Source organism: Micropterus dolomieu, linkage group LG22 (assembly GCF_021292245.1).
Source record: "Micropterus dolomieu isolate WLL.071019.BEF.003 ecotype Adirondacks linkage group LG22, ASM2129224v1, whole genome shotgun sequence".
In the NCBI taxonomy this organism is placed as follows: domain Eukaryota; kingdom Metazoa; phylum Chordata; class Actinopteri; order Centrarchiformes; family Centrarchidae; genus Micropterus; species Micropterus dolomieu.
In genome coordinates, this window is record NC_060171.1 from 3,899,526 (window position 1) to 3,917,922 (window position 18,397).

The 18,397-nt window shown below is 39.8% G+C and overlaps 1 protein-coding gene and 1 long non-coding RNA gene across 3 annotated transcripts in view; one reads left to right on the top strand and one right to left on the bottom strand.

Annotated features, from left to right (window-relative positions):
• Window positions 1-18,397, bottom strand: part of cadps2 (Ca++-dependent secretion activator 2) — a 309,850-nt gene that overhangs the window by 89,628 nt on the left and 201,825 nt on the right. For both annotated transcript variants that reach the window (XM_046036641.1, XM_046036640.1), the window contains exons 15-18: window positions 15,242-15,305; window positions 14,445-14,568; window positions 12,930-13,030; window positions 2,479-2,635 (exon numbers count right to left, since the gene is read on the bottom strand). In XM_046036641.1, the coding sequence (XP_045892597.1) occupies window positions 2,479-2,635; window positions 12,930-13,030; window positions 14,445-14,568; window positions 15,242-15,305 (446 nt within the window). The remainder of the gene's footprint in view (window positions 1-2,478; window positions 2,636-12,929; window positions 13,031-14,444; window positions 14,569-15,241; window positions 15,306-18,397) is intronic.
• Window positions 1,365-15,579, top strand: LOC123961342. The gene is made up of 4 exons (XR_006822719.1): window positions 1,365-1,472; window positions 4,938-4,977; window positions 13,978-14,043; window positions 15,254-15,579. It is a non-coding gene; the product is annotated as an uncharacterized LOC123961342 (long non-coding RNA).

An 18,397-nucleotide genomic window follows, 5' to 3' on the forward strand; every position in this document is an offset into this window, starting at 1 on the left:
AACACTATTTGAGGTGCTTGATTAATTATCTGGTCCAAAAGTAAACAACAGGAAAGATCACATAACAAATTGAGATGTACAGATCCACAGAAGACAACACTTCAAAACCTAATTTATTTAACAAAAATGTCCTGGAATGGTCTCCTTACTTCAGACAACCAAAACAAACGAGATGTCTAACTGTTTTTTATTTCTCGTTTTTTACTTCTTGCCTCAAATAATAAACTTCTTAGCTCACTGTACATGTCACGAGGCAATGACAATGGCTACAACTGCATACGTACATTGACTGATTGTTCTCTAGTTTTGCATTTTGTGAGTGTCCTTGTCACCACTGGTAGCATGGGGGTGGTACCTGCAGCCCATTCAGTTTGCACAGGTAGTCCAGCTCCTCCAGGATTGCGCACTTGCTGTTGCAAAAATGTTTGCAGTGTCTCTCAGTACAGTCTCAAGAGAATGGAGGAGAAACCAGGAAAGGGCCGTTACATGAGGCGAGCAAACCTGGTATCTGCTCCTTTGTGTGAGGAGACTTCATGAGGGTGGCATGAGGGCCTGACGTCCTATAGTGGGATCTGTGCTCAAAGCACAGCACAGTGCAGCTCATCAGGAGCATTCCCAGATGTTGTCGGGCGTGCAAACGGTGTTTATTTAACAAGGATCATTTTGGAGGCAATAGTTTGTGCTGCAGTTGATTTGTACTGCTTTACACAAAGGTGTTTCTATTATTGAGCCTACCAGATATAAATGAGAACCACTGGTATTACAACAATAAAAGTCTGTCAAACTTTAATAGAAACTACTAAAAAGATGAAAAACAACTCCTGAAGAGTTTAATTTCTTTTAAAAAGGAGCCTGACCTCTGCAGCTACCTGCTGACAGGTAGACAGGTCAGCTGACACTGAGCTGAAGATAAACCACGGTCAGCTGATCGTGTGCCTCGTCTGGCCTCGAGAGTTTTCTCCACTGCTTTTGTTAATTACCACGCTGTCAGAGCCTGCAAGGTGCCGTTAACCTCGTCTCTTAACAAGCCTTGTTTTCTTTAGCGTCATTGGTGTTAATTAGCGCTCTTATCTGTGAGACCATGTGCAGTATGGGGCATTTTCTTCCAAAAAGCTACAGTTTTAGATGCATGAAAATGAAGGTCAGACTGTCACAAGAGAGGAGAGCATGAAAAGAAATTAAAAAGGTATCAGTGAGGAGTCATGGCTAAACGTTGGCAGTGAGGTGGGCAAAGGTAATTCATATTTCTAGTGTATTTTTAATTCCTGTACAGGTGAATCTTAGAATTAAGTTGTTGTTGCAACAGTCCAATTTCTCTATGTGCATCATTTAAAGTTTTATTTTCAAACTGCAGCTACAAAATGCTTCCTCTTAAAAGTGTACATTGTACTTCATTACCCAGAAACACTACGGGGATAATAAACGAAATGTCCTTTTCTCAGTTGGAGTATATACGTGCGTGGGGAGCGAAGGTAATGATGAAAAGCAGCGTAAAACTAGAAAGAGATTTTTGGATTTTTGGATCTTTCACTATCTGTGTGGAGATTACCCACCAGAGAGAAAACCAAATTTAATTTGGATAAAATCTGAAGCAGCTCTGTGCGTGTGTGTCTGTGTGTGTAGGATGATCTGATCTGTTGCACACACTTGCTGGTTCAGAGCCCACAGAAACTGGCAGAGTAAAGCTGTGATTGCAGACAGCAGGAAATTATACACTGAACTGTGTTTGACACACAGTTTGTCAACAGCTTAAATCATGGTAAACTTTCTATGTTAAATTTCATTCGCTAAAGTCCACCCAGTAAATGAAACAAGCAGGAATTCATTCTGAGATGTTTGCCTGTTCAACAACGACTGTACCAAGACATGCCAACAGAAGGAAAAAACAGAATAATGAATTTATCGTCATCTTTAACTTCAACCGCTTATCTGGGGTCGGGTTGCGGGGGTAGCACCCCAAACTTTCCTTTCCCGAGCCACATTAGCCAGCTCTGACTGGGGGATCCCAAGACATTCCCAGGCCAGTGTGAACAATCTCTACACCTAGTCCTGGGTCCTTCCCGGGTCCTTCCCGAGGCCTCCTCCCAGTTGGACGTGTCCCAGGCACGGGCATCCTTACCAGATGCCCGAACCACCTCAGCTGGCTCCTTTCGACGCAAAGGGGTGGTTGACTGAGCTTCTCATCCTATAATTTTATTTAGTTTTCATTTTGTGAATTTAAATTTTAGTTTATTTGGAAAGCTTTGGAAGGTTTTTGCTTTTTCCTGAGATATATAGTAGCTTGTTTTGACATTTTTCCCCAAATCTCTACAATGGAGTTGCAGAGTGAGAAGAACCACAGTCAGAATGTCCAAAATCATGAGAATAACAGAGGTGGAAAAATACCAGAATTGTCCTTTAACACACTTTAGCATTCAGCTTAAAGCACAGCTGCGTCTGACAAAATGTGTTCATCCAGAAAGACAAGATGAGACTCACGGTCAGCTCGCAGGAAGTTGTTGAGGAGCTGGAATAATGGGAAGCTGTCCCAGGAGTCGACAGGCTGGACCTGCAGCGCGGCATCCATGTCGGCTCTGTACAGAGACAAAAATTTCTCTGCATGGTCAGTCATCAGCTCCGGCCACCAGGAGAAAGCCTGAGAAAGATACGACAAAAGAAATGACATAGTCTTAGTTTTTGAACACAGACAAGGTCTAATGACAACTAAAGTTGTTTTTACAAAGAACATGTGTTCTATCAAGATCAGCTGTTTCAGCAAATGCCATTAGTTAGTTTACGTTCAACTGACAGTGCCCTCTAGCGGTCATAGAAATAAACTGGTTAGGTTTAGGCACTACTCTTTAGACGTTAGGGGACCTTTTTCGTCATGGTTACAGTAATAACCACTTGTTTAAGGTTAGGGAATGACCACGGTCATGGATAACAGAAACTGACATTGACAGTTTGTTGGAAATGGGAAACAGTCTCCCGTGTTTGAAGTCCATGATTTCGGTGTCCCGTCCATCTACCCAGACCTCCTACCTAGGCAGACTTTGTCGCTCCATCATAATGTCACCTTACATCCTCTTTTGCTCCCCATGGACAAGAGTCCAGATTTATCGTTCCAACAGTGATTTTTAACAGTTTTGAGAAGCACAGTGAAATGATGTTGTCCTGCTGATAGCTGACTGCTCTTAACGCCAACAGATGTATTTTGTCGTTCGGACTTCTTACAGTGGGGGAAAAAATTATTTGTTCCCCTGCTGATTTAGTACGTTTGCCCACGGACAAAGAAATTATCAGTCTATAATTTTAATGGTAGGTTTACTTGAACAGTGAGAGACAGAATAACAACAGAAATTCAGATAAATGCCTGTCACAAATGTTATAAATTGATTTGCATTTTAGTGAGTGAAATAAGTATTTGACCCCCTCTCGATCAGAAGGACCTCTGCCTCCCAGGTATCTTTTATACAAGTAACGAGCTGAGTTTGTTACCTCTATAAAAGACACCTGTCCACAGAAGCAAGCAATCACTCAGATTCCAAACTCTCCACCATGGCCAAGACCATAGAGCTGTCCAAGGATGTCAGGGACAAGATTGTAGACCTACACAAAGCTGGAATGTGCTACGAGACCATCGCCAACCAGCTTGGTGAGATGGTGACAACAGTTGGTGCGATTATTCTCAAATGGAAGAAAGACAAAAGAACTGTCAATCTCCCTCGGTCTGGGGCTCCATGCAAGATCTCACTGCAAGATCTCTGCTGTCTATGACCCCAAGAATACCATCACCACCGTCAAACATGGAGGTGGAAAAATTATGCTTTGGGGGTCTTTTTATGGAGGACAACTTCACCGCATCAAAGGGACGATGGATGGAGCCATGTACCGTCAAATCTTGGGGGAGATCCTCCTTCGCTCAGCCAGGGCATTGAAAATGGGTCGTGGATGAGTAATCCAGCAGGACAATGACCCAAAATACATGTCATGGGGAACAACAAAGGAATAGCTCAAGAAGATGCACATTAAATCTCCAGACCTTAATCCCATAGAAAATCTGTGGAGGGAGCTGAAGGTTCGAGTTGCCAGACGTCGTCCTCGAAACCTTAATGACTTAAGCGAAGATCTGCAAAGAGGAGTGGGACAACATCCCTCCTGAGGTGTGCGCAAACCTGGTGGCCAACTACAAGAAACATCTCTGTGATTGCCAACAATGGTTTTTCCACCAAGTACTAAGAGGGGTCAAATACTTATTTCACTCATTAAAATGCAAATCAATTTATAACATTTTTGACATGCGTTTTTCTGATTTTTTTGTGTGTCTGTCTCTCACTGTTCAAATAAACCTACCACTAAAATTATAGACTGATAATTTCTTTGTCAGTGGGCAAATGTACAAAATCAGCAGGCGATCAACAAATTTTTTCCCCCACTGTAGATGTCTCACAGGTCTCTGAGGGTCCAGTTTAAAGTCTGACATTTTGGATTGTTGCTCGCCACCATATTCGTCAGTTATCAAGACCAAAATGGTAAAGCCAACTGAAGTTAGTCAACTGTCTTCTGCTTTATTATCACTCCTCATCGTCATGTTTAAATGTGAAAAGACAAAATCATCCACCATTTTTGGAAAGAAAACAAACGTCCTTTTTTGTTGTCAGTTTCCTTTTTAACATCAATAATACTGTGAATTCAAATTCTCATGTTGAAAACACAAACTGATGAGAGCTGTCATGTCCCTTGGTGGCCTCACTCACTAGTCTCCTTCTTGCTTGGCCAGCCAGGTTTTTGAGGATGGCCTGTTTTAAGTAGATTTACACCTGTGCCAGTCTTTCTATTTCTTAATCAGTAACTTTACTTAACTCCAAGGGATGCTCAGTGTTTTAAAAATTTTCCTTGTACCTGTCTCCTGACCCTTGATTTCTAATCCCCTTTTTCATGTTCCTTTGTCTTCACAGTAGAGTTTTGCCACCAAAAGCTGGACCTTCCAGATTACAGGTGTGTTTATACTATCAACCAGGTGATTGCCATAAAACTAATTATGAGACTTCTAAAACCAAATGGCTGCACCAGTGATGATTTCAGTGTGTCCCGTTTAAAGGGGTTGAATACTTATGCAAACATGTTGCATTCTATATATGTAAAGAATTTAGATCAATTTGTAGAAATCCGTTTTCACTTTGACATCAAAGGTATTATAACACATTGCATGTACTATTATTCATGTTGGTATACAATAAAACATCCAACAGGAGCAAATTACTTCTATAGGTTACTCTATGGCGATTTATAAAGGTCTTGATGAGCAAACACTGATCCTGATCTGATTAAGACAGATGACCTCTTAAAAGCTGCAGAAATCTAAATAAATGGAGGCATATGCGAGATATCTTTACACCTTTAGACTGTTGGCTGCTTTTAAGAAGAAAAGAAAGCAGAGGTGCTGTTGCATCCAGGCTTTGTGGCTCTCCAGTGGACAGAGGTGAGCCTGCTCAGGTGATTGCTGCTATTGACAGCTAAAGGACATCTGAGAGAAAAGTGCAACCAGCCTTGAATCATACGCTGATGCACTAAGGTCGGCATTTGTGTACGATGGAGGAAGAAGAGGCTGAGATGTAAGACGAGGAAAAAAGAGAAACACCATAGCTGCAGCTCGCACTCGTGGCCTTGCAGGACAACTCATCTTTTCAAATGCATCTTTTCATTTCCTCTTACTGACAACAAACCAGCCTGACGGTTCTTCAACACATACAACTCTTTCAGTCCATCAAGAAAGACAAAGAAGAAATGAAGAAAAGAGACAAGAAAGCAGCAGAGGACTGAAGGAAAATAGAGACAGATGTAGAGAAACAGGAGATACAAGGACAAGAACTGAAAAAGGATAATTAAAACAGCTTAAAGTAGGAAAGGTGGGAGGTAAAAGAGACGAACGGAAGAAAGATGTGAAGAAGAAAAGAAAGTAAAATGAAATGTTGGAATAGGGGATTACATCTGAATTAAAGGGATATGGGGGAGAAAATTTTAACAAATAAACAGAGTGATTTACTGACTAAAAGCTCCAGCCTGTTTACAACCATTTTTTCTTTTTAAGAGGAGAAGAGTGTTGGCACTGTAAAGGGCTAATGTACTTATTGCACCACCAAGGACATCTGTTCCTCCATATCCTCCCTTCAACAAAAATGTGAGAGAGAAATTACTGAATGTTTTCCATATTTCTGAGAGAGCATATTGAAGGCGAAGAAGATTGTCGGAGCAAAGGTGACAATGAGGGTTTTTCAAAGCCAAAAAACTGAATGGAGGTGAAGGGAATGAATGTGACCAATTAGATAACTAGGAGGTAATTCGGCCACGAGAGCCTTAATGTAGATAGAATTACTGGCTCACAGTGTTCGTTGCGACAGATGGGGTTGAGGTGAGTTGAGACCGAGTACATTTGCACTCGGTCTCGGACACTGAGGACTCGGATTTTATTTCCAAGACCAGTCAAGACCATGACTTTGGGAATATCAATAAATTTCTTTTGCATTGTCTGATTTATTTGTTAACATTCTTACTTTGATTGGATGTTAAACTTATTGCTTCAAATGCAACCAATAAGTGCTAATTAAAAATGTGTTGTTACCGTTAACAGCTGTCACCCCTCCCACCCTCCTTCACACGCACTCCAAGAAAGTGAATGGGGGAGACAGGAGAAGATGTGGCTGTCTGTCAGCAAAATCTTCGTAATAACATTTACCTGTCTAAACCATAAAGAATTAATCTGTCAAACAGCGTCCAGAAGAAAACACACTGCAATCTGTAAATTCTGCAGTGCAACCTTACGGAGACAGCTGGGACCACGTTATTAATTTTTACTGCCACTTAGAAAGAAAGCATAAAGAAAGGTAAGCTGTGTGTACGTGACGTTAGTAAAGCTAGCAAGCTTACGTATGTATACTGTATGTTTCAGTTAGAGTGTGAGGACATGGCATGTTGTGATAACTTTTTCCCAAGCTACATTTTTGCTTCTGATAAGCAATGAGGAGACAGGCCACAAACAGCGATGTAGCTAATGTGTAAGTTAAGTTACTGTTAGCAACTGTCAGGACATAAAATCAATCACGAATGAATTAGCACTTAATTTATTTTGTAAATGAAAAAAAACAAACCATATTACTTAATTTAACTTGTGCATTTTTGTTGAAATAAGATTGTATCATAATTTGTGAAGTGATTCTGACCATAAAGAATAGTTTAAAACTACAGCTACCATCTGCCGTTAAATTTTAAAGAAATAATGATTTGACATTTATTGTGTTAATTATAGATATTGAATGATGATTTTTTTCGCCCAGCTTTAGTGTTGAGTGGATGGTAAACATGGAAAAGGAGTGTTGAAGACGCTAAAGTTGATTTCAGCTCTTAGTGTTTGTATGTGGATGTTTTTATAGGATGTGGATCTTTACAGAAGTACCTATGATCTCCTTCTACATTTTATTATACGTCATGTAATGTGGGGAACTGGTGTTGGTCTTGACTCGGTCTCGCCCTCCCTCAGTCTTGGTCTCGACTTGGTCTCAGCCCCTAAAAGTCTTGGTCTTGACTTGGTTTGGGGGGTCTCGACTACAACACTACGCTGTAGCATTAAGATTTCCTCTCGCTGGCACTAAAGGAAACGGTCAGCTCTCCGTACGGTAGAAAAAAGCGATTAAAACGCAAGTGAAGGATTTTAATATGTTATCTTCTAGCAACACTAGCATTGGGTCATACATTTTATGATCTGCTATTACAATGGTAGCTGAGAGAGAAAGTCACAGTTGTGCTCTACTACATTGTGTGCCTGCATAAGCAGATGTGCCTGGTTCATCTGGTTCTCACAGATTTTTATTTTATTTTCTCTGCAGGCAAAGAACTACTGATGAACACAATAAACCAAGACCATATAGTTTAATAAAGTGCCTGTACATACAGAATGGGCGGAGATGTATTTATCCAGATCTGCCATAATGAAATTGTGGTTTCTCAGCTGTCCACAGTCTGACTTCTGCTAAGAAATTATATTGTTTTTACTGCAATTTAAAATGAGATAATGTTTATATTCAAAAACGTGTTGTTACTTTTACTGTGTGCTATATAGTTGCATCCAGGGGGAGTTTTAAAACTTTTTGGTGCAAGGTGGTTCTGCCCATGTCAGATATGAGAATCGACAGAAAAAAAATTTTTATGGAAGAAACACAATATTTTTTTTCATTTCATTTGTCACAGGCTGGTTTTTCTGACAACATGGCAGCTAAAACTGTCAGTTCCTGTTCTCAACTGTATTAAAAACAATATAAAAAATCTTTGGCAAAAATATAGTCTCAATTAAATTTTGAGGATTAGTTATCTGCAAGTTTCAAGTTCCACAGATTGATTTAGATGGCAAAGAACTGAAATGACTGCGTAGGTAGCGAAACAACCCAATTGACCATTGATCCTATAAACCAAAAATAGAAAACTAGAAACTCAAATCTGAATACTTCGCTCTTTGTCCTCACCAAAAACAACCTGATGATGAAACGTCACTCAGTGATAAAATCCTTTCAACGGTCAGCTGAACAGTGGCAGAAACATTCATGAAAAAAGGACAACACTACTTTTTTAATGAAACCTTATTAATCCTATTTAACTTATATATCCTGTTTCTTCTGTTTGTTGTATTTCTTATTTACTGCTGCAGTGACCTTACTGCTTACGTGTTAAAGAAAAATAATTATACACCAAACAGCACTCTATAAGAGCAGAGAGGTTATTTACAATCTATATTTTCAATCAAATTGCTGTTTTGATCTCTATTTTCACAGACCTACCAATTCTTTTCTTATTACATAAATGTGTTTATTCATCCTTGTTTGATATCAAGTCAACAAACCTGCAAAACCTGCAGAACGTCATGCTCTCTGCAAAATTGCTCTAAAAAATAAAATACATCTGGATATCTGAGGTTAAATGAAGAATTTTTAATTATGACACTGACCCTGCTGCAGCTTTAGGACTAGGTAACTTAAAAATTCGACAAGAGACCTCCTATTTGTTTGACAAAGTAATCTTAACTCAAGGTCTACTTACAAGATTTTTCTAAAGCTTTCATGACTTTTATCATCCTGTCCGCATCTAGCTCTTTAAAAGGCTAGTAAGTGACCGTTGACCTATTTTGTCAAACTAGTTTTCAAGGTCAATAAGGTACTTTCAAGCTCAGTTTTGACAATGGTTTGATAACGCCGTACATGAAACACCACTTCTGTTATATTCTGCATGTATTTACTGTAGGATCAGGGCTGAAGTCAGGGGGAAATTAACTCACGGTCATTTCTGGGTGTTCTCTGCAAAATCTACTCCCGTTTTCCCGAGACTGTAAGTGTCTTTATCTTCTCCAAACCGGCTGGCATGGCTACATACTTCGTTCAGCGGTGATAACGAAGTGGAGTGCAACATTTGGCGGTTCAACACTTGATTACTTACTTTACTTAATTCAGTTCAATCATCCCTAAATCAGAATTACAAAATAAAAAAATTAGAAAACTGATATTTTGGGGAAATCCTTCACACCTATGTGCAACATAACATAACATATTAAAAAAAACGTAATGTTTTTCAGTAAGGAAGAAGATGTTTAACAATCCAGCGGCCATGAAACACAACAAAGGTAACAAAAAGTCAGTCGGCAGTGACTCATGCAGTCTGATGGGGCGCTGAGCATGAGCAGAGGATGACTGAAACATTCAAACAACAAACTTACCTCTCTTCCCTTCCCATGGTGGAAAACAAGAGAAACAGAAAGGACAGACAGTCAGATAAATACATGTTTAATTTCATTTTCTTTTGAAATTCTTACCAAGGTGTCTGTACTGGTCCCCCTGGGGAGGCTCCCAGTCCCCAGGCTGTTAACTACTGCACTTCAATTCAGATAAAAACATTAAAGTCCCCCTCCACTCAAAAATATGTTTTGCTTATTGTTCCTTTACTTGGATGGTTGATCTTCATTGTGCAGAAAGACATCTGTGTAGAGTTTGAAGTACCAGCAGGATTTTGGACCCAATAGTGGTCCAGTATTTAACTAACAAAGCGTGATGTTAAAACATAAAACCTCCAGTGCATATATGTATTTTGTGTCCAACCTTTGAAATGAACTATATTTGCATGTTTATTGATTCCTGATTATTCAGTGAGGATGGAGAGTAAAAGTCATTTAAAGACTTTTAAAATAGGTAATCCAGCAGTATCAGAGACAAATAATTATTCCAAGAAGACAAGAAAGCAGCGTCCATATCTATCGACTGAAACACCGGCTCTTCACTTTGACATCATCGCAATGAAACACTGACAACAAAAAAACAACAACCACCAGAGGAGGAGTCAGAACGTCGTTGACGACGCGGACAGTAACTGAGTAAACAATTATGATTCATCTCCATCTTAAAGCTATGACAGCTTGTGGCAGTGCTCTGACAAAAAGCCACTAAATTGTAGTTAACATCACATGTGAAGCTCAGAGCAGAGATACCCCAGTCGCCATGGCAGCGGTAGAGCCTGTTATTAATAGCTCAGAAACAGATGCCTGAGCGCCACTTAGGGCTGATCAAACCGCCACGTCTCAACACCTATGATTGATCAGTTTTTCCCTGTGGCGTATAAACGCAGAGCGCATATGGGCCGTGGGCGTTGTTTTCATCGTGCCTCCGCCGCAGATGTTAATGCAGAGCCGCCACGTGTCATCTGCCACTTTAACGTGAGCGCTGCCAACAAAAGGCAATGGAAGAAAATGGACAGTGCTGCGAAAAGTGATCAAGAACATTAATGAAACGATCAAGTGAGTAGTGGCGTCTTCTGCCAGCGTCACACAGGTTAAGAAAAAGACTTGAACTGTTCTTCTGAGACGACGAGAAGACTTGATTTCTTTAGTAAGTCAGCTCCTCACAACAGCACTGAGATTCTGTCATATAAAAGTTATATTACCATGATCACTCTGCAAATATTTACTTTTATTGGAGTCAAGATTTACTTCAGGGGTCTCAAACGTTGTTCCCTTTCACTAGTTGTTAAAAACATACGTTTGTTAGATATGTGCATATTTTATTATAGATAACTGCTGAATAAATTCAAATTGGTGAATGAAAATCACAGCAACATTAAAGTATGGAGGTGCACCGCAATTTAGATGAGGTGATGACGCTTTCAACTGCGGTCAGGTGTTTTTTCGCCTCTTCTGCAGTGAACCTGTTGTAGTGTTTGCATTGTGTTGCTACAATTCGGTTTGCTCTTGATTGATATGAAGTAGCCTTGTGCTACACTATGTGTACCTGATGTAAACTGAAAATACTTTGGGTTGTATTTGAGTTGTACTCAGGCTTACCCCGGAGTCACACAGGCGGCGTGAGCGCGGCTGCGCCACGGTTTCGACCCGTCCTCAGCCCGGTGTCAATTCACACTGGAAGCGTTTCAGCAGAGGAGCGTTTAGCCTACCCCCACGTTGTTGACTTGTTGGTTATTTGTTTCTTTTCTGGTCTGTTTTAACTGTGTTTATTGTTGATATACAATTGGGAGTCTGTACAAGGTATTTTATTTTGAAAATCGACTTCCTGCCCGGCTCATCTGCTCGGTGCTGCTTGACGCGTCTTCCGTCAAACATAGACAGGCTGCCTATTCTTTGCGCAGCGGAGCGCAGAGCCACTTCTGGGACGTGCTGCGGCGTTTCTGGTGTGAGCACAAGCATTGACTACAATGGCAGCTATTTTCTCCGGCAGCCGTGGCGCAGCCGTAACGTGGCGCATGTGTGAGTCCGGGGTTAGGCCCCCCCATGAAAACCTTTTTGCCTCCTTTGTCACTCTGAAGCTGATCCTCCCTCTCCCTTGTACCTATTATGCTGCTCCGTATGTTTAGTAAACCTGCTTCAGATTTTATTCCTTGGGAGCAGTACCTATCTTTGCAGACGAAACGAAAAGCAAATTAAACTCCACAGAAAAAAAATATTTGTTGTCCACCTGTCTTGTCTCCAAGAAACATTCTGTTGTGATGCAATAAAAAAGCCAGATGCTGCGATTCTGCAGCCTTGCCAAAACATTAAATAATTACTCAAAAAAAAAAAAAAGACTGGACAAAATTCAAAATGGGGAAAACAGAAAAGAAATTGTCAGATTTGACAAACTTTAACTACATGGGGTTCTGAAATAGTTGCTCAGGCTGGATTCAGTCCAAGTGACTGGGTTCCTCAGAATTCAGAAACTGGATTGAGCTAATGATAACTGTTTCTGCAATATTAATGAGTAATCAGTTATCAAAATGATCTCAGATACAGTAATTACAGAAATTAAATAATTTTCTGTCAATTGTGAATTTCACATTGGGCCTATTAAAGTACTTTTAGCTCCAGCTCCAAAACTAACAATTGATTTTTGATGAAAAGAAAGAACAATGTTAGTGAAATAACTTAAGAGTTTGGATAATTGATGAATTTACATTTAGTTCAATAAAATTAAGGAACATTGTCCAGTTCCAATATGTTTTTTTGGACTGTTGGACTGAATCAGTTTGGACAAATGGTCATTATTTTTGTCATTTCACAGCAATGTTTAATTAACTAATCAAAAACAAAATAACTGATATTGAAAATAATCATCAATAATCATTCCCCATGTGTAGGAACTTAAACTAAAGAAGCAATAATACAAACAAAATGACACAAACAAAAAAAACCAACAATCTTTAGGTTTGGCTACCAATTTTTATCAACACAGTTTCTTTGCAAGTAGAGTTTATAGCTTTCTGGGTTTGGATCTAAAACAATAAAAAAAATACCTTAAAAACATGTAACTATGTAGGACAGTAAGTCCATATACAGGTCTTCAGACGGTTCAGCTAAATGAGAGCTGGGCATCAGGTAGAGCTGTACTAAAACAAACTGTATAGATAAAAATAAATAATAAATAATATACCTCGGAGTGATGTTCGTCGTTCTGCTGCAGGACTTCGATGCAAAGCTCTCCCAGGCGCATCATGTCCTCTAGCCTTTTCTCCGGAGTTGTCTGAGCATCCACTGAAGGTGCAAACACAGCAGGAAACATCCAGGACAGAAAAATACCAAATTAATACACATAGCAGTTTGTCAACAAACATTTAAACATGACTTCATTTCACATAAACCTCAGCTGCCTCTTTAAGCCAAATGCTGCAGATATTCCTTCTCCTCAGAGGATGAACCCTTTAGATTTTAATGATCCCATGAATGTCCTCTAGCGTCACCCACGTTACATTTTTAAGAACAGATAAATCATCAGGTTGTTGTTTGGTCTTTCCAACATATTCCTATTGAGGCTGTATGAGCGCTGCAGTCTCTAGGGAACGCTACATTTGCCACTTAAGAGTGGAACACCAGACAAATTGAGTTATTAAATAAAACAAAACATCATTTTTTCAAACCTCATTTCATACAGTTATGGTCCCATTGAAAAGTTTAAAGCAAATGTCTGAGATATGTGTGAAATGTGAACAGTTGCATGTTTCCATCTACTAACTTTACATGAATATATATTCATGACAAGATGAGAAATGGAGCAGCAGTCACGGATGAACGGGCCCCCTGACACCTTGAGCCCCAAGGCCAGAGTCACGGATAACATTTCTTGTTGGAAAGTCGTGTTAAAAGTAGGAATGTCCTGATCATATTTTTTTCTCCTGACCTTTATTGGAACTGTTTAATGTTAAATACCAACAAAATAAAGTCCAATGTTTGTTTTTGTTGTTTTGTTCCCTTGATATTACAGCTACGCAACATACCGAGGCTTTGATGGTTTCTTATGATTTGTTTAGTGTGCTTCAGTGTTTACAACAATTGCTCTTCATCTCCACTGTGAACTAAATACTGAAGTTCAGCTGCAGTTTTTGAACCAAAGAGCAGCACCTGAGAGTTCTGCTACACCTGTAAAATGTATGTACATCCACAAAACATTTGGTTCAATTTGCATCTTTTTCTCTCTGTTTCAGCCCTCCGCCCACACTAAAGCAGCAAGATGGCGCAAGCTGTCCAGTGAGGATTGGGGCTGTGTGGAAGTATGTAAAGTAGGACTTTCTGTCGGTGATTGATCATTTTAAATGTTAATATAGCCAAATAGACAGCGGTTATAAAATACTGATTTTATCAGTGCAGGAGGAGCTTGGGATTGTCTGCTGATTAACATGTAGTGTTTATAAGACGAAATTGGATCACTATTTCAAACTTGTTCAGTTGTGTGACAGCAGAAACTAAAACATATGCATGTGAGTATTTAAAAAAACTGATTCCAGCAGCTTTATTACATCCGTTTAAAATTTTCTGTGGGGTTTCCTCCCTAGATTTTTACACGTGAAAAAGTGCATAAAAACACTGACTGATTACTATTACTACTACCGTGTCATGTACTAAGTGACCTAAACACAGATGAATGGTTAAAAGTAAAACTATGAAGTCTGACCGTGGATTTGAGCAAATTCGATCAGCTGACTGTAGTTGATTCCAGCTGCTTTTTCCAGACACTTCTGCACTAAGTTCTTCATCTCATCAGGGGGAACAGGTGTGGTGATGTCCTTCATCAAAACCTGAAACAACACAAACAACAGTTTCTCTGATAAGCCCGAGCAATTCATAAATAAGTCATTTCACCCACCGGTAGAGACAGCCAACATAAGTTAACAGGCGGTGTAGTTGAAAGGTAAATTGGACAGTAGAAAAGACGATGTGCCCACAGCCCCGTTTGCATCATCACTGTGCGTGCAATAAAGCACAATACCTTTAACGTGGTGTTTGGATGCATTGTAAAATTGCTGTCATGCAGCTGAATGAAATCGATTTAATTATTAAATCCTTGTTAGTGCCCGCTGCAAATTAATTACTAAATATCTTTATTGAGCTATTTATACATTTCTCTCTCTCCCTCTATGATATATATATATATATATATATATATAATACCGATACACACAAAGCTTGTACATACAATTGCTATATTCTTCATTTATTATTATTCAATGGCTTATTATAAACAGCAAAATGTCATAGTGTCATAAAATAAAACGTCTGATAGGAAACTTTATAAATAACTCTCAAGTCCTAAAGTGGAAGTGTTTTTAGACCTCGGTTTACTTCTAGCATGATTCCTAGATGCTTGATAATATCGATCCGGAACCTTTCTGCTCTGTACAAAGATATTACCAACACTGATAAAACCTTACAGGAAGTTTGTACAAACATATCTGAAATGTGTTTTTGTACCCGTTCCTGTAGAGAGAGCGTTGCCTTCAGGGCCCCATCTGGTCGTCCAAAGGGAAAGCAGTACCTGCAGATGCAAAACGTGGGCGGTCATCACATTTAGAAACAATCTCAAGGACAACTGTATGAAAAAGAAGAAGAATAGGAAAATGGAAGCAGAGGCAGAGAGACGTCAGTCAGCGTCAACAGATGGCTGCCTCCTTTCATCTAATTACACTGATGAAGGAAGATTTTCTCACCTCCAGCTCCATCTGAGCGCAGACGAGGCGGTTCAGGGAGGTTTCATGTTGCTAAATTGACAAGTGAACAGAACTAAATAAACAAAGGCACGCGGTCACGCAGGTCAGCCATTTATTGGACAAAAATCCACAGGCAGATGTTGCCAGTAGGACAGAAAAAAACACAGTAGGTTTTTGAAATTATTATCAAGCATGACTTGGTTTGAAGATTCAGTTCATACTTAAAGTAAAGTCAAGTTCATGATGTTCATTTAAATGAAAATCCATCAAAGAGCAGAATATGTTGAATAGGCTTCAAAATAATGGGTTTCATAGGAGCGCAGGCTTCTGACGCATGTGTGATTTATGAATTAATGTGTGACATTTATGAAACTATTTCAGGAGAAGATAAATCAGCAGCAAAAGAAAAGCTTACTTTTATTTGTTGCATATTATTTAAGTATCTGCCTAAAGCCATTATGGGACGCAAAATTAGTAATAACCCTTTCAGACTGACACGGTGATGTGGGTCAAACCCGGGTCTGCAACAAAAGCAGGTTGGTTAAGTTCAAAGAAGCATCATGGTTTCGGTTAAATGCTAATAGAGTCAACCTGTCTAGTCTGGTGCTTTAAGTCAGTGTTAACACTCTTTAGTGTGAACCAAGATCATAATCAAGTTTAGTTAGGATACTGTAGGAAAATAAATGAATCGTCAGATATTCATCATCACCAAAATGTTTCCTCATTATGTTGATAATGCAATTCAGATGGCATTACATTTCCATTAGAAGAATATAAATATCATTTATATGAGACTGGGTTGGAATGGGTCAAAGTATATCCTTCCTTTATGCCCAATTTCCCTAACCAGAGTGGTATGGAAATGAATTAAATACTATGTTTATCATTATATCATTAACATCCTTTGACATATTCTTCAAAAAGACAGAAATGTAATTTAGCTTTGTCAATTGATAGAGGGTGTGTGCGTTTGGACAGACAGATAAAAGTGAATTTTAATTATAGTGTATTTCTTTAATTTACCAACTTTCCTTTTCACCAACTCTGCTGGAGAGTTTTCAAAATATAGCAAAAAGTAATAAATTTTACTGTTTAATGACTGTTAATGAAAGTTAATAATCATCAATAATAAGTATTAATAATTGCCAGAATGCTGACTCTTAGTCATGGTCAAGTGCTTGGAATTGTTGGTTCTCGGTAAATAATATAATAAAGAGTATGGTCAGAACAAGCAGGAATCTTTTGGTCCCAGTGGAGAAAAACAGACAGTAAAGCAGGATATGCTTTTGGCTCCTTGTGATTGACAAGTCGCTAGCATCGCAACCTGTCAGGCGTAGCAATGCGCATCCCTCCCCAGCTCCACCCTCTCGTCCAAATATGGTCACTTCTGGCATCAAAAAAACAAGATGGTGACAGACAAAATTATAAACTCGAGGCTTCAAAGCGGAAGTCCACAAACCAATGGGTGACGTCAAGGTGACGACGCCCCCTTCTTCTATAAAAAACTGAAACGCGATAACTTCTGGTCTGAATCAGCACTTTATATAATTAAAATAAGAAAAAACATTGGTAGGACACAGGATCCGACTTTGTAGATCCATCCACCCCCCTCGTGAACACAGTCTCTTGTGTCATCAGTGTTCTTCCAACTTTGTGACAACAGTTTGTGTTGTTTCAACATGACTACGCCCCCGTGCACAAAGCCGGCTCCATAAAGAAATGGTTTCCCCAGTTTGGCCTAGAAGAACGTGACTGGCCTGCACAGAGCTTTGACCTCAACCTCGTCCAACACCTTTGGGATGAACTGAAACACAGTGAGCCAGACCTTTTCGCTCAACATCAGTGTTGGACCTTTGATTGGGAATCAATGCAGCCAGGTTCCAAAGTCTGTTAGAAAGGCCGAAACCAGTGAGTGAAGGCTATTAAAACAGCACATTAATGTCCATGTTTTTAGAATCACATGTTACTGTAAGTATCGCAAATGGCTGCAGTGTTCAGGTGTCCACATACTTTTGGCCATGTGGTGTAAATTTGGTGGCCAAACCATGATTAGATAATCACTAGATAATCCTTCCTGTGTAGGAACAAATAATCAAAATCATTAGCGGCCGTAAGGAAGATCAGTTGTAGTTAAAATTTATAACCCGAGCTCAGCTTTAATCTAAACTAAACTGGAGACCCTGCTGTTGTCTGGGGGACATTAGCATAATCCCAGCATTGTCCCGGCCATTGTTTACCAGCATTAGCCTCTTGTTGAGGTGAGTTAGTAATGACTCCCGCTGATCAACCCCCACCCCCCCCACCACCCAACCGGCCCCTCCTCTCCTCTCTGGGACCAGATGGAGGACCCCTCTCAGGCGTGAAGGGTTTAAAGAGCCGGGCTTCGGGACAGTTAATGGCACAGGTCCATTCAGAAGAGTGTTGTTCAAGGTCTCCGGGCTGTCGCTTTCACACCGCGCTCACAATGTGTTCACACGGCGGCGGCGGCGCTGAATAGCAGCACGCAGATGCAGGGAGGTCTCATCAGCCACTGCCGACGCATGTCCTGCACCTGTTGTGTGCTGCTGATGGGGCTAAAATACCCAGACTGCCTGAGTTCATTATGATGGAGTTAAAGAAGTCTGCATTACATTTGTCCAAGTTACATTATTGTTATGAGGTAAAGCAGTACAAACGTATCAAATCAGTCTGAATGTATAGGGTCAGTTAATCCAAATTACAAAAAACAAAACAAAAACACTCCCTGTCCAACATATTCTCTCTATTCCCTCTAGCGGTAACTCTCCATGCAGACATTAAGAAAAGTGGAATCAAATGTTTCACTCCTGTGTACTTGACAAGGAGCCCATTTGAGATGGTAATTTGTCCTTTTCTTAATAATAATAATAGAAATAAAACGTAGCGGGAAAGATTTGCCATC